Below are 16,457 nucleotides of genomic sequence, written 5' to 3'. Positions count from 1 at the left end.
CTTTTCCTTGGGTTCAATGTATATTTTACACATGAGTTACTCATATTAGCAACAGACAGTTTAGTGCAGCGAGTAGGTGCTAGAGAGGAGTCAGTCTCCTCCCTTGGGCACAAAAGCTGCACAGAGAACTTGGGGGGCCCTCTCAGCCCAACCCACATTGCAGGGTTGTTGTTGAGGGAGAAATTGGTGGTGAGAGCCGCCTGAGGTCTCATGCCTGAAGTTGTACAAAATAAAGGCAGGTTATAAATCAACTCAACAAACAAGCCCTCAACGTGTGTCCTTCTGCAAGCAAGAAAACTATCGTTCAATTCTCTAGAAGTTTTTTTTTCTTCCAGAATGACCAGCCTTAGCAAGATGTCAGGTGCAGGAAAGATTTAAGCATGGGAGAAACTTCAAAGCCATTTATTCGCCCTTTCCGAACCTGCCCCACCCCATCCGGAGTTATTGCATTTATTGTTCCTCAATTTCCTGGAACTTCCAGATTCGTTGAGGAAGACGGACCACCGTAAGGAATAACGGTAGGAAGTTAATGTTTGAAGGTTCATGGCGGCAAACTCGGTATTTCCCCATGCTAAAGAACTGTCTGGCTCCCGCAGACCTTCCGGTCGCTTCTAATACCCCCCGAGCGGATCCAGAATCGGTCTTTTAGGGGGTGGGGCGGGAGCGATTAACTCCTGGTGCTTGTAATCCTCCTAAAAAGGTGTTTCCGTTGCACTCGCTTCTAAATCAAAGTAAAGGAGCAAGTCAGGGTTCCTCCCAGCGCGGCTATGCGGGCTGTTCGGCTTAGACGCGTGCGACTCTCATACAACTCAGCGGACTCAAACGTAGTTTATTTGAGACGTGTTGCGTGCGTGAACCCAGTTAACGCGACCGTCAATCACGTTGTACTGCTTAAAGGTTCTGTGAACCTAGCCAGTTGTGACTTACTTACAAATCATGGTTCAGCCACACTTACCAAACTGTGAGCAGGCTTCCTACATCTTGAATGTTGGCTAGCTTCTTCTCTTAAGATTTTTCAGATATTCTCTATGAGGTGACTCACATTGCCAGCCAAAATATAATTACTTGTTCCTAGTTTAGTCTGTTTTATGAACTAAAAAATCAACTGGGTTTATTCCATAAACAGTGGTAACATAGCCATGGCTTAAGGTATTGTGTGAACTGATGTGAACTGGTGTTGGACGAAGACCAGACTAGAGATGATAATCGTTGTGTGTTAAATGACTGGTGACACCTGGCAACCAGACTTAACTCCCTTCCCCTCACAGCCACTGGGGAAATGGGTCAGTCCCTTATTCCCAGTCCCACAGTGGGCTATTGGGGGGGGGAATCTGGGGGAGTGTTATGCAAGTTGAGGAAGAGGAAAGAGGAAGCATAACTCTTAATACCTCAAAAAATAGCTAATCTTAAGTGACCTATTGAATTTAAACTTCCAGGTGTTCTGGAAACAGTTTTAAGATTTCTAAATGTAGATACAAAAAAAATAATATAGCTATTCTCTCAATTGCTTGACTGAACATCGTTTAATGGGGTGGCAGTCTTACTCAGTTTCCTAATCCATTTTCCCTGTATATTTTAATACATTAACAAGGACTTAAAATTCCTGTTGACAACACGCCTTGTGTATAATGCCAATGTAACCTGAATGTCTTTTTAAAATGCATTTTAGATATTACAAGTAAACATTCTTGATACTCAGTAAAGAGCTTTGACTATGATTAAGCAAAAAAACAGTTCAGTGGAGTCTGCATTTGAATATATAAGCATATATGCCTAGTACCTATGGAAAACTTTGTAAGGTAGTTTTGAAGTATATTCCGTTGTATTTCTGTATTTGTAAAAGCTACAGAGTCTGATCAAATAATTTGATCAGCGAGAGTAAATATTGTAAGAATTATTTTGGTGGAAAGCTATATCCTTCTTAATTTTAAAATGTCATTCTAATATATAAACTTTGCCGGGAATGTATCCTTTGGAACTCAATAGGATTTCCTTCTGAACCTCTCTGCATAAGGCGGCGCTGTTAACGAATACAATTAAATGGGCCGAAGGTTATTCTTGCAATTCCCCAGTTAATAAAAGAAGACAGAAGCACAGTTTTTATTTCTCCTCTGCCTTCACGTATTTTTTTTATCTTTTCACGCGGTAGTCCTTAAAATAGCCCTAGATCAAGGTTTAACTGATTGGTCTAACCCAGGGGTCGGCAACCTCGGCTCTTTTATGACTCGTGGACTACAACTCCCAGAATTCCTGAGCCAGCTATGCTGGCTCAGGAATTCTGGGAGTTGAAGTCCACGAGTCATAAAAGAGCCGAGGTTGCCGACCCCTGGTCTAACCAAACTCCAAGGGAAGGTCAGATTTAATATTTCATTGACGCCCCCCCCCCCGCCTCCCCAAGCCAAGGGGGCTATCATATCTTCAGCCCGGTTTCTCCCGGGGGATTCTCTTCTCGGTGGGCAGAACTCCTTTCCGCCGATTCTTATTACTTGCCTTGTGGGAATCTGAAAGACGAGCGTTCACCACCCCGCCCGAGACCAACATCAGAAAATCAAAAGAAAGCTGATCCAGTTGCCTTTAGAGATCCTTTTGATTTAGACACGTCATGGTGGATTTTTCTCGCTTTTTCTGATTCGTTAACGGAGATTCAACGTTAGAGGAAATTTCTGTTTGGAGGGGGGGGGGAATGCATCTTTTCTGGCCGGTTCATTTTCAGAAGAGGCGGGAGAGAAAAGCGGCTGAAATTGCCCAACGCTTCAGAGGGGTGGTTCGTCGCACTGAGGCAGAAAATGGGCTTTCGTTTTGGTATCGCCAATTGTGCGAGCTCCGCGTGGCTTGCGGACCAACATAGTTTATATTTTGGGTACGAGGCGTGAACCAAGGCATATGAGGCTTAGCCAACCATGGTTAGGCAAATGGTAACAAGCATTAACCGACCCCGAAACCTCGGAAATGCATAGCCTTTCACTTCTGGATGGATTCATTCTTTTCGTTAATGTTCACTTGATATGGATCGGAGGCGTTTAGGTGATTGTGACCGTGGACACAGCTCTTTCCCCCCCCCCCCCCGCCTTTTCTCATGGCCAACATTTATTCCAAGCAACGAAGGAGAATCTCGGAGGAAATGGTTTGTAAGCAAAAGAGGTTTACAAACACAACATAGTAACATAATTGTCCACACCGCTAAGCAAGATTTTAAGTAATGAAGAAATGGTAGACGAATAATTACAGTCCTGCTTTCGCAAGAAAGCGCCAAGACGAATCCCTCGATCAATTGAGAGAAGGTTGGAGGGATGCAACTTGGAGCAATTCATTTCGACAGAAGCATTTTTGGATATTTTCAAAATGAATCCTCTCTCCGATTTCCCACCGCTAACTCCTGAAATGGTCTCGGTTGGAGGGGACTTTCTACGAAACGATTCGAGGGCCGGGAAAGAGAAGGGGGAACGAACCGCGCGCGTCCGAGCCAAAGGACGCCCGTCGAAACCCGCGGCCGATTTTCTCCTGCCATAATAGAAATATGCCGAGGTGGGAACCCGAGACTCCCGCGGGCTCGGCTTCGCGGCTCCTCCTATTTTGCTTCAGAGGAGCCCGTAGTGGATCTTCTCAATGCAACGGGAAACCCGAAGGAAAACCCCTCCAATTCGGTCCACTCGTTTAGCCCTTGGCCTGGAAATCTCGATGCCTCGCTCGGCTTCCAGGCCCAAGAGCTGCCGGCCGGCCTGTTTGTCCCCTCCCGCTCTTTCTAGGGCCGCTTGGCCAGAAAATCGGACGAAGTTATTTGCGACGCAGCACTCCTGGGGAACAATAAAGACTGGGCGGGCGGCGTCTCTTTGCCGCCAGGACACGGTTGTCCGGAGTTTGGGGGCTCACATGGGTGGGTGGCTCACATGGGTGGGTGGCCTTGGCAGAAAATGCGGGGAGCTCCAAACGTCTGCAAGGGAAGGCTCAGCCGGAAGCTTCAAGGCGGACTCCGCTTAGGGGGCTTAGCCCCCCCGAAACTGCGAAGCTTGGGCGCAACAGAAGTTTCAGGAAAGGGCAACAATGTCGCTGGCTTTGTCGGGACCGAGACGTTAAGCGGCATCACGCTTGGGCCTGTCTTGGATGGGACCCCATCGGTTGTAAGCTCCACCATGGGATAAATCATCCAGGAACTAGAATCGCTGCAGAACTTTTCATTCGGGCTCTGGTCCAAGGGAGAAACTTAACTTTATACAAGGAATTGCCGCACCACTCCTCACCTTTGTCTCTTACAGCGAGATTCAGGTTCACGGGTATCTGCAAGGTATGGTCGAAAAAGACAAGATGGCGGCCCACCAAGTTGAGATTGAAGCCCCTCCCTTATTTGAACCGCCATCTTGACTCTTTTGACCATCCGGCGAATCTTTGCACTTTTAGGGCGTCGTGATTTCCCGACCGGGTGGGGCCCCCACATTCCGAGGGAGGTGGGAAGCCCATCCAGTAAACCAGGCATTGTTTCCAGACCAGATTGCGTTTGAGGCCGAGTCAGCCAGATTTTGGGTTAATGTCTCGAAGCCACACACTTACAAGATTTTTAGTGCAAGGTTTTGTGCGAACACAGCTTGGATGCTCAGGGTCTGTTCTGTGCTTCTAGCACTTGCACCCACCTCGGAGATAAATATGCACCCCAAGTGGCTCGCTCCTAACTCCATCGCTCTCACCAGACTGAGTCCACTTATGGTTCACGGCGCCCTAAAATTCTACATTTACGATTTACCTCTATAAGCCCGTCGGAGGAAAGCAGAAGCCGAGCTGGACACCTGCTCTCCGCCAGCAGGTAGCTGCGAAAAGCGGCGTTCTGCAACCGAAGGCCCGAGAGAAGGGCAAGAGTAAAAGGTGGGCTAGTCGCCCACGCAGAGCCCGCGGCTCCCTCTCGGGTGCAGCTGCTGATTATGCCACGCAGCCGAGAGGCCGGCCAAAGAAGCACCACGCTCCGGGTAGCAAGTGAGCCAGGCGACCGCCAAAGCCACAACGGGGAGCCGTAGCCCCCCCCGTCATCCTTCAGCCCCCCCGTCCCCCTGCTCCAGAAGAGGAAAGCCTCCGGGCCCATCGTAGCTGCCGCCGGCAGCAGCGGCCTTGGTGGACGACGCAGGCTGGATGAATCGAGCTGCTCAGAATGACCCGGAGAGCCCTGGAAGCAGAATTGGGAGGTTGAGGGGCGCCTCGGGCGCTGGCAAAGACCCACCCCTGCCTCTAACCGACGGCGGCGTACAGACTCCGCTCTACACGGGGAGGCGCCGCGTCTTCCAGGAGCCTCCGCCTTTTGCTTTGGGTCTGCCCACTACGGGAGGGGTGAAGGGATTCCCGAAGAAGCCGCGGGCTGCCGCTTAAGGACCGCGATCTCCAAGCAAGAGACCGCAGTCCCCCAGCCGGCAACATATGTAAGCAAAGCAGCTCTTCTGCAGCTGGGCAGAAGGAAAAGCGTGATTTATTTTAGCGGGAAACTACGTTAAGTGCCTCTTGCTCGTTTTCTGAATTAGGCGCACTCTTTATGTGTTGCTTATGCAAGGCGACCTTTTCTCTGCCATCCTCTGCAGCTCTGGTCTCACCAAGGTCTGACCGCACGATCATCCTCGCGGCCCTTTTCCCTGGGGAGAGCTTTCTTGTAGCAGCCGAGAGAGCACGTGCGAACGAAAAACTTGGGCACTGCAGAAAAGCCGGTAGACTCTAGGCCGGAAATACAGCCTCTCACGGTCCTTATAGCACGGTCTTCTGCCAGAAGCACTAGTTCAGAAAAACACGTCTTGCTTTGGAGGAGGCCGGAATGAGATTGCACTGGAAGGTCTCAAAACCGTTTCCAGATAAGCCTCAAATTTACTCGGGAGTAAATTGTACTACAGCTTGGTCCAAAACAGTTATGTATGGAAATACGGCTTTAGAAGAGGAAAAGTTTGATGTAGTTCAGTCACGGACCTCCCTCCCTGAGAAACACGTTTGCAGTGTAATCCTATCCAATTTACTCATTGTGTTGGGAATTATTTCATTGCCGGCTTCATCATTAAAACCAAGTTCTTATTCGTACTTCTAGAAATGTACTTTTAAGAGCCCTCTAATAATGGCAAAGCTAGAAAGAATTCAGAAAAGAATCAAACCGGTCGAGGAAACAAATCTTTCTAAAACTAACCGAAGCTGCAGTCCAATATCCCTTTCCCAAGGAATAAAATCCACACGTATATTTCATGTGTACGTACGCTCGCAAGGGCGATTGTATAGCAAACTACGAAATTATTTTTTTTCCTCGGGGAAAATGGGAAGATTTGGCTTACTTAAAAGCCCTACACCCACGTACCTGACAGTGAGCACCTCTGAAAAGGAAGGAAGCGACGAGAAGGTTTGTCAATTTTTAGGGCTTTTCACGGATAGCGGATAGCAGTCCTATAAAAATCTATTGCCGTCCAACCTTTCTCAGGTCTCCCCTTTCATCGCTCTTGGTGCGTTCCCCAGTGATGCCCGAGAGGCAGAAAGAGAGGCCATACTTACACCGGCCTCTGTATTTCTCTCTCAAACGCATCAATATAGCGGGCGGGGAATCAGAATTACTCTCTTCCCGGAGGTTTTCTCGCTCTCCGGCCCTTCACGCGAATGGGAATGTAGTGCCCAACAATCTCAGTCAACACGGCCAACGACTGCTGCAGGGTTGACTGCTGCAGTCTACTTCGTCCAAAGAGCACCAACAGGTCCTAGTCAGGAAAAGGGGGCGGCTGTGCTCCCCCACCCGGGGCCCTCCTTGCTGAGGGCCGTTGGATCTCATCCAACCTGCTGAAGGAAGTTCGGGAAGGTTCCGGGCCGAGCTGCCCCCTCCCCCCTCCTTCAAGAAAAGTGGGCGGGAGGCGGGAAGCCACAGAGTGAGCGGGCGACGCCTGTCGAGCCCGGCTGCCCAGAGCTGAGGTACCCCGGCTCTTCGCCAGACAGGTTGGAGCGACGCTTAGGCTTCTGGGCGGGGATTCTGGGCCTCGGCCGCCCCTCCCCCGAAGCGCGCTGCCTCAGCTCTGCCTTTTCTCCGCCTCACAGGTGCCGCGTCTTTTCCTGACGGCGCGCAGCGATGGCTTCGTCGTTGGCGGGGACCGCGCCCTCCAAAGAGGCCGGCGTGGCTGAGGGCGCCGCCGACGGCGGCGAGCCCTTGCTGATGCTGTTCCACAGCTGCCCCACCGGCGCCGCTTCCTTTGCCCCCGCTCTGCACCCGCCGCTCTTCTTCGACACCCTTCGGCCGACGGTGGTCTTCCAGTCGCCGACGTCAGCTGCCGGACGCCAGAGCCCGTGCTCGCCTCCGCTGCCGCCTTTCCCCTTTCAGCGGCTGCCCGCCACTTACCTGGAGGCGCCGCTGCCGCCGCCCACCCTTCCTCTTCTCCGGCCGCCGCCGCTGCCCCGGCCTGTGCCAGTGCTGGCCGCGCCCTTCCCTGGGAGGAGAGCCTCGCCCAGAAAGAGGAGCCTCGAAGGGACGGCGGACTCGGAGCAGCGCCGGCCCAGCTACCGCTTCACGGCCCAGGAGCTCCATGCCGTCCTCTACGGCGCCTTGCCCGGGCGGAGGCAGCCGCGCGCCCTCTCGGCAGGTGGGCCCCAGTCCGGGTAAGGGAGGCGGCTGAGCCGGCGCTCTCCCTCCGCTTTCTCGCTGCGGGTCTTCGGGCAGTTCCGCCCAGTCTCGACCCCGAAAGCCTCGCTTCTGCTTTGGGCGAGTTTGAAAGAGGCGCGCCTTTGCTCAAATCGCCCTCGGTTGCTCTGTAAATTGTATCGCACGTGGCTTATTTTGAGAGGGGGGGGGAACTTCTCATTTTGTGAAAGGAGGGAACGTTTCTTTAAGCTTAAGCCCCGCTAAACCAAACCGCGCAGGAAGTTTCTTCTGATATTTAGGTCTCTTGATCGGCCGGGCTGAAGCTCAAAGATGCTCTGGATTGCGAGGGAGGAAGCGGGCGGAAATTCTGCTAGGAAGGAGGATGGTTGGAAACCGCTCGCCCTTCTAGTAAGAGGCTGCTTTCCCCTGACTCTGGATCCCTTCCTCGAAAGGCTGAGCAAACCTTTGGTCTGGTGCCTAAGGAGTTCTCGAACCTGCCCCGATCTTGGTTGGTAATGTTTTTTTCCAGTTAGTTGTCTGATTCCTGGCAAAAGGAAGCATCGATTCAAAGCATCAAGGATGCTGGTTGGCAGGAGAACTACTGTGTATCGGCAGCAGCACAGACCTTTTCTGCAGCACGAAGGAGGTTAAAAAGGGGGGAGGTGGAGAAGAGTGGAACGGTTTAAAGAGGATAGCTTCTGTGCACTTCTATGCATTTAGGAGTGGAATAAATAAATACCTGAACTGCCCTTAACTTTAAAAATTGTAGCTTTTTAAAAATCAGTAGTCCCTATGTTGGAATACAACAACTACTAATTGTCCTAGTTATAATTACATTGGTCTCATTGATCTGGTGTTTTATTTTCCCTGGACGTTGATATTTTTGTTAACAAAATATTGGATGGGGAATTTCATGAAATATTGAATTATTTTCAATAAATACCTTAAAGGTAAAATGGGTCCAAAATAGGCTTATCTAACTTATCCATTCCAGATCTATTGGTTCACTCTCCTGACTCCCAACCAGGATGGCATAATAGAATCTTACAATGTTTTTTCTGAATGATGTCTTACCCTTTTTGCGTATGTCCCCTTCTTTGCAAGACCCAGAGGTTGTTTTTGTAAACACAGTTCAGTGGCAACTTGAACCACTTTGTGATTCATCTCAAGAGGCATCTCAACTGAGGTTGTTAAAGTGGGCTAGTTAAACTAGAGCTGCTGCTCCATTGGTATTATGGCAATTCATGGCAGTTTATTTTGGATTAGTTCTAGTTTAGCTGAGTTTTCAATTTGAGCACATTTGTTTATTCTTGCTTATTCTTCTTTTTAAAGCCCTGTTGATCTCATCATAACTGCTTTTCTTTCAGGTGATACTGACAGTCAGCCCCAACTTCTGGATAGATCAACTCTGCAACTTCCCAAAGGTAGTACAATTTTGTTTATTTGGGAAGAATGTTTACTGTCCATCACTGATGTTTCTGCTCTGACTTGACTAACCAACTTGGTTTCTTCCCTCCAGGTCTGACTGTGTTGCAGACTGTGTTTATTGATGGTCCACAGCTGGGTGTCTTCTGCACAGAAACCCTCCTTAAGGGTATTCGGTTTGGTCCTTTCCAGGGCAAAGTGGTCAACACCAGCGAGATTAAAACTTATGATGACAATTCTTTGATGTGGGAGGTACTTGAAATCGCACCTTCTGTCTTAGAATAGTTTGAAAGGTAGTAGGGTTTAAGGTGGGACAGAAACAATGTACATCCCACTCCTATGCCTGCTGAGTATGATACAGCTATGCTGGTTAGATACTAGCCTCTCCATCCCTGAATTTATTTGTTGATTTTTTAAAAATTTTCCCCCAAGGTATTTTCCCCAAGAAAACATATATATAATTACATCCATCTTCTAAGTCTGAATATCAAAGTTTTATGTTCTCTTCTGCTTTGTCTGAAGTCAACCATTCAATTCTCTAATAGTAAAGCTGGTTCAATGTTGGGCAACAAGATGCGTGAAAGCCTTGCCCAAGAAACGCCTGGACTTCTGCATTTCTTAAAGATGTGTGTTTTGCAGATTTTTGAAGGTGGGCAATTGAGTCATTTCATTGATGGCAGAGGCTCTTCTGGAAACTGGATGTCATTAGTGAACTGTGCCCGCTTCCCAGAGGAGCAAAACCTGACAGCCCTTCAGTGTCAAGGGGAGATCTATTATGAGAGTTGCAAAGAAATTACACCTGGTCAAGAACTGCTGGTCTGGTATGGTGATTGTTACTCACAGTTTCTTGGCATCCCTATCAGCCTCAAAGGAACAGCAGAAGAAAAGCGAACCCCACAACGTAGTGAAGGTCAGTTTGCAAACCTTTCCCCTCTGAACAGCTGGGAAGCAGTTAAACTGCAAACAGTGAGACGTCTTTTGACCATCACATGTTACGAGAAGCCAGCCCCCATGAATCTTTTAGGGAATTGTGCAAACAAAAAATGGTAGTTAGAACAAACAAGCATTAAGTTCACTATGGGTAGTGTGCTATGCAAGCAAGCAATGTCTTGATTTGGCCAGCAATCGAGTTATAGGTTTATGGTTGAAAGCAAGGATCCTTCTTTTAAGAAAAACTGAAGTGTTGAGTTAGGGTCTCAGTGTTGAGACACAAACATAGTTCTTGATTGCTCGAGAAGCATCGTCGTCTGCGTATTTAATGTTTTAACTGAGAAGAAGCAGTTTCCTTCTTCCTCTGGTATTGTTAACATTCAGCAGTATAATGACAACAGTAGGATAAGCTATTTGTCCAAAGTACCATATTATTTTGTAATCTTTACCAAGAGTCCAGCTGGATGTAGGAACTGAGGAAATCCAACCTAGGGAGCTGGAACGTATTGCCTCAAAAGGTAACTTAAATGAATCTTCAGGATTTAGTGTTTTACTTTGCATTTAACTCACTACTACTCACATGGCTTCCATTGTCCCTTATTTGTAAAAATGTTAAGGGATAGGAGTTTACATCTTTGTTGTCTATGTTATCTATGTTGTCTATGTGTGGCTAATGTTTTTCAAAGGGGTCCAGTAGCCACACTTGGTTTGCAGAGGCAAAAACATATAAAATGAGCATTAAAAGTGAACGTTGTCATAGAATATATTTTCAGAAAACGGAAAAAATAGCTGGTTTTCAATTAAAATACTGGCAACCCCAGCACTGTAGTTGTAAGAGATCTTTCATTTAGCCTTTCCCTAGTCATTTCCTTTGCTATACAGTACAATCTTGCCTTCCGATTGCTGCCCACGTCTTTGACTGTAAGTTGTCTTTAGCTCCTGAGGGTGATTTTTCCTCCTTTCCTTGTAGAATCTGTGGAAGGTTATGAATGTGGGCGGTGTGAAAAAGTCTTTGCCTACAGATACTACCGGGACAAACATCTGAAGTACACGCGATGTGTGGACCTAGGGAACAGAAAATTCCCATGTCATCTTTGCAACCGATCTTTTGAAAAACGGGACCGTCTGAGGATCCACGTTCTCCATGTCCATGAGAAGCACAGACCTCATAAAGTAAGGCATTCAGTTTCTTGGTATGATTCTACTAGAATCTCTGGAAAGTCCTCCATGATTTACAACAGTGGAAGCAGCAGTGATGAGGAGAGTGGTATTACGCATAAGCAGAATGTCATCTTTCAGTTTCTCAGGATTTAGGAGTGGGATTTGGGGCAGGCATTTCTTCATTAGCATAAGACAGAGGAGAGAGATAGTATCTCTGTACTATTTTTCTGTTGGAATTATGCTCAAGAAGCACTCCGTACACAATCTTACTTGGAAGTAAAATCTACTACCCTGAAATTTATTTCTGAGTAAATATGGTTCTAGGCTTGTAATCTGATAGATGGAAGCCCAACTACCATTTCTTGTAGTCTGTATTTATAATCTTACCTTATGCTTTGAATTGAAAAGGTTTTTATCACAAGTCATGCTCTCTAATTTTAGTAGCTCATAAGCACACGTGTGTAAGAAGTAGTCTTCTAAATTTTGGTCATTATTGACGGAGACCAAGAGAAGAATATTGGTGACTCTCTTGCTAATTTGAGCTGAGAAGGTTCAACTAACAGAGCTAGACTTTCAGCACCTTGTTGGCTTTCAGCCAGGAATCCTAACTGTTACCAGACTTGGGTTGCAAAAGCAAGAAACCTATTGATGGCAGAAATCTCCATCCTCTCATCTAGTGGTTGTCCAGAGTTCTGCCCAAACATGTACAATCAGCATACTGATGATATCTTACTTCATGGTGACAGGTGGTCTCCTTCAGAAGTTTCATATAGATGTTAAATAGCAATGGAGAAAATACTGACCCTTGAGGGATCCTGAAAGGCAGGACTTGGGGTCAGATTGGTTGCTCCTCATCAGCACCACCAATAATGGCCTTAGAAAAAGGAAGTGAACCAGGACAATACAGTGCCCTCCAACCCTTGGAACCATTCCAGAAAAATAGCATGGTTGATAGTATAAAAAGCTGCTAAAAAGAGTGAGAGTAGACAGATGCTCTACCACCATCTCGCTCTTACCAGAGATCATCCAAAAGTGCAACCAATGAGGTTTCCGTCCCATATTCATGCCTGAATCCCAAATGAAAGGGATTCATTCAGGATCCTTTGGAACCACAGCGCAACCACCTTCTCAACCACCTTTCCCCAAAAGGAAAGGTTGGAGTCAGGATGAAAATTCTTCATGTAGGGTGGGATCAAGCAATGGCCTCTTAAGAAGGGGTAGAACCATAGCCGCCATAATGGACTGAAGCACCACCCTCTCCCTCAGAAAGGCATTTATTATCACCACCTGTGCATCATCTCCTGGGAGGCCTTAGGAGCACAATGCAAATAAACTAAGCCTCTAAAATGATTTCTTCATTTTTAAAGCACATTTATTTCCAAAAAGCGAGGCTTTAAAAGAAATTAAGAAGTAGATTATATGTTTAACATTCTGAGTAGATTTTCAATAATTCAAACTGTTTGACCCAGCAGGAAATAAGTGCAATATTTTTTAAAGTTTCTGAGAACTTCCATTGGGATAGATAGAATTTTATTTCATGCTATGGAAGCTTAAGTGAAACTGTTAGTTTTTCTGTGAAGTACATATGATTGCAATTCAAGTAAATACTTAAGTTAAAAGTAAATGCAGTTTAATTCATTGGGGTATACATTTGAGGAGGCATGCTTAGGATATGAGCTGTCTTTCAAAACTATTTTGCCAACAGGATATCAAATTGTCTGGAAACAAACCTGTATATGTTTTTTTTAAAAAATATATGAATTGTATGTGCATCTGACAGAATTATTGCACATATGCACCATCACACATAGTGTCTAAAATTGTTACAATTCATATGATTAGTTTTGCTCGTCTTACTATAACTTTTAAATACATACGAGGACAGTTTCAATTTAAGACACATATATTTAGAAGTTTCATTGCATTCTGTGCATTTTCCTTACAAATAGCAGCACAGACATATTTTCTTAACAGATAATAAAGACTGGGAATAAGCCAAAATTGGGCAGGGAGAAGAGAAAAGGGCTTTTTTTCTTATCTTAGAGAAAGACATTGTTTTTGTACCTTGATGGCAATTAGATATCCCAGGTAAATAAACAATGCTAGAATAATTATCAAGAGGGCATTCTGAATCTAATTCAGAACTATATGGTTGTAAACAACCTTTTATATTTGTAAAAGTCGTGTAGTAAGACTACAGCTGCATGCCAGGTATTAATGTGCATTATTTGGGGAAAGATGGTTATATTCCTTGGGAATGTCTGGGGCATGTGTGTCAGAACGATGAAAGTGGTGTTGCTACTCCTACTGGGACATTGCTTGCATGTTTCAAAGAGATAGAGTAGTTACGCCTTTTTTTCAAATTCTGAAGTCCCCAAAAGATGGTTTGCTTCAAGGATATCTGAAGCACTTCTAAATAATTTTTGAAAGGTTCAGAGCCTCACATGTATATTGTTATGCAGTGACAGACTGCTCTAACGTGTGTGGTAATTCACCTGCATAATATGAATGTTTGCACAGTTCTATGTTCTACCAGAATGGGATCTAACTGCTTCTACCGAATGATTAGATATTTTTTTCTTATTTTAGTGCTCTGTGTGTGGTAAAAGTTTCTCTCAGTCCTCTAGTCTAAACAAGCACACGAGGGTGCATTCTGGAGAACGACCGTATAAATGTGTATACTGCAACAAGGTGAGGATATGTTTCTTGCAATTCTCTTGCAATATTTCAATTTTTTATAAATTGGAATGTTTGGTTCCCTCAATTAGCCATTTGGATCATCTTTCACAAGAATGCTGTACTTGGTGGAACCATTCTGAATTTGCCCTACTACTGTATTTCTCCAAAAATAAGACCGGGTCTTATATTAATTTTTGCTCCAAAAGACGCAATATGGTTTATTTTCTTGTTATGGCTTATATTCAGGGAAATACGGTACTAAATGCATCCATCTAGCTGACGATGTTACCTGGGGCTTTTGGGGTCGGGCTTATATTACAAGCATCCTGAAAAATCAGGGTTTCTTTTATGGTAGGGTCTTATTTTCAGGGAAACACGGTAGCTGCTTTTCTCCAGTTTGTGGCAAGGATACTACAACTAAACTATTGAATAAAGGAGCAGCTTTAATTCATAAGCATGAGATTAAGAGTCCCCACAGTTATGAATACCTCAGTTACTGAGATGCGCCCCTGATTATTACAGAGTTCAGTTTCTGGCATTTTGTTTCTGAGGTCTAATTACTTCCTTATCCATTCCTTTGATCTCTGCAGGCCTTTACCGCCTCCAGCATCCTGCGTACTCACATCCGCCAACATTCAGGAGAGAAGCCCTTCAAGTGTAAGCACTGCGGTAAAGTGTTTGCTTCGCACGCTGCCCATGATAGCCATGTGCGACGCACGCATAGTACGAAAGACAAAAGCTGTACATGTACACTGTGTGGTAAAACATTCCTAGAGGCAGAAGAATTTCACTTCCATATGAAATTTCACACAACTCTTTAGTCAGCAAAGTAATGGTTGGGGCCATGTCTGCCTTCCTGTGACATTATGTACATTTTAATATTGTGCTGTGCATGCTGGATTCACAGGTAGGCAGAATGAGCTGGTAAGAGGCATGAGGAGTCCTGAAAGACTATAAACCGTGTGGCTGACTTATCAATCAAAATGCAGGACATCATGACCTCTGCTGTTGCAATCAATATGTGGCCTTACCATTAATAAAAGGTATTGCTGCAACTTAGATTTCAGATTTTTTTACTGTGGTTATCATGGTTGTGTTTTATGTGACCTGGGAAACAATGGTTGTGACTCTTGGCAATAGGAATCTAAGCTAGAGATGGGCATATGTAACTAAAACTTCATTTTGTTAGAGAATGTCTTTAAAGTTTCTACTGATTGTTTTTCTCTGATTATTTCTCATCTTCAGCTTTTAGTTTTTATTTAAGTCTGCCTTTTACCTGAGTAGCCTGTGTATTCCATCTAAGGACAAAAGATTGGCTTAAAGTAACTTCTGGATTTTATATTCATGATGCAAACAGAAACCATTATTGGCAAAAGGGAAAACCTACCTTTTAAAAAAGTCTGCACCTTCTTCCATAATCTCATCCTTTAACTGATCTTGCAGACCTTATGAACAACATCTGTTAACTTCATTTTTTCCCTTAGACTGTTTTCTAAAGCAGGCTAGATTTGGTTTAGCAGGTACTAAACTGGGCATTTTTTTGGTTTAGCAGGTACTAAACCAGGCATTGTGACTTTTAAAACATAGTGTATGATTCATGTCCATTATTAAGCTGGTTGTGGTTTGTTCTATATTGATTAAACTTAGCACAATGGAGAAACTTGGTCTTTATGTCGATTTGGAGCCTATCAAAATTAGCATGTGTATATATGTATATAGTATAAGAAAAGAAACAATACTTCCATTACTGATGTTTATAGGGCTATTGTACCTTGGTTACAAAAATTAAAATGATGATGAAGAATTCTTTCATACAGGTAATCCTTCAGTTACATTCACAATTGGGACAGAATTTCTAGCACTAAGTTATGGGGTCATAAAGTATAATATCACATGACTGCATCATTTAGCTATGGCAAAAGGACCCATCCCAATTCAAGCCTTTCTGGCTTGGTCCCTCCAACTCCTGAGCCTTCTTTTTTTGCCAAAGTAAGGGACTACTGCCCCTTCAACTCCCCCTACTCCTGTTTTCCCCATCTTTGCTCTTTTGGCCCACCTGCACCTGCCTTGCAAGTCTTCTTGGCACACCCACAGTTCAGCACAGAAGATGCTGAGCCCCAGCACAGCCACCTTTGGAAGCCGCAGCCACCACAGCCCAGCAGCTTGGTGCAAAGGGCCTTAAAGGTGCATCACGTCTCTAAGGCTCGAAGAAAGTCCTGAGCCACAGTGCAGTGCAATAGTCCAGACTGGTCCAGCAGTGCAGTGCAAAGCTGAAGCCTTCCTAGCCAAGTCACCCACACCACACCCTTTACTCAAGAGAGCCTTCCTTGCTCCACTGACCTTTGCTGTCTTCTTGTTTCCACTGCTGATGAGGTGTGCCTGCCCTGGCCTTTTGTGAAGCAGCTGCTGGCCATGTATAACCTTCTTCCCTAGGCCTCATGAAGAGACTGCTGTGTGTGATTTGGAGAAGAAAACCTTGTTCAAACAGCAGCTACCTTGCAAAGGGCCATGGCAGCCATACTTGGTCAGCAGCAGGAGTATGAAGATTCAGCTGGGGCAGCAGGAGCTATGGAGTGCCAAGACCTGAAAGGGAATAGAAAGGGGGGGCGGGTATAAGCAGGTAGGGAGTTTGAAGCATCTCTGCAGTTATAAGTGTGAGCAGGCTGGCAAGTGCCAAATTTTGATCACATGATCA

At 45.6% G+C, this 16,457-nt stretch overlaps 1 protein-coding gene across 1 annotated transcript; it reads left to right on the top strand.

Annotated features, from left to right (window-relative positions):
* Positions 1-7,060: 7,060 nt before the first annotated feature.
* PRDM14 (PR/SET domain 14) lies at positions 7,061-14,583 on the top strand (the record flags this gene model as incomplete). Its single annotated transcript, XM_081325607.1, has 7 exons — positions 7,061-7,584; positions 8,948-8,991; positions 9,087-9,244; positions 9,632-9,902; positions 10,893-11,095; positions 13,673-13,774; positions 14,353-14,583. 7 exons carry the CDS (start codon positions 7,061-7,063, stop codon positions 14,581-14,583), a joined length of 1,533 nt encoding a protein of 510 aa, XP_081181733.1.
* Positions 14,584-16,457: the final 1,874 nt, after the last annotated feature.

The sequence above is a fragment of the Vipera berus genome, assembly GCF_964194415.1.
Source record: "Vipera berus genome assembly, chromosome: 3".
Lineage (NCBI taxonomy): Eukaryota > Metazoa > Chordata > Lepidosauria > Squamata > Viperidae > Vipera > Vipera berus.
The sequence above is the reverse complement of the archived record's forward strand: the minus strand, read 5'-3'. Positions and strand labels throughout refer to the sequence as shown.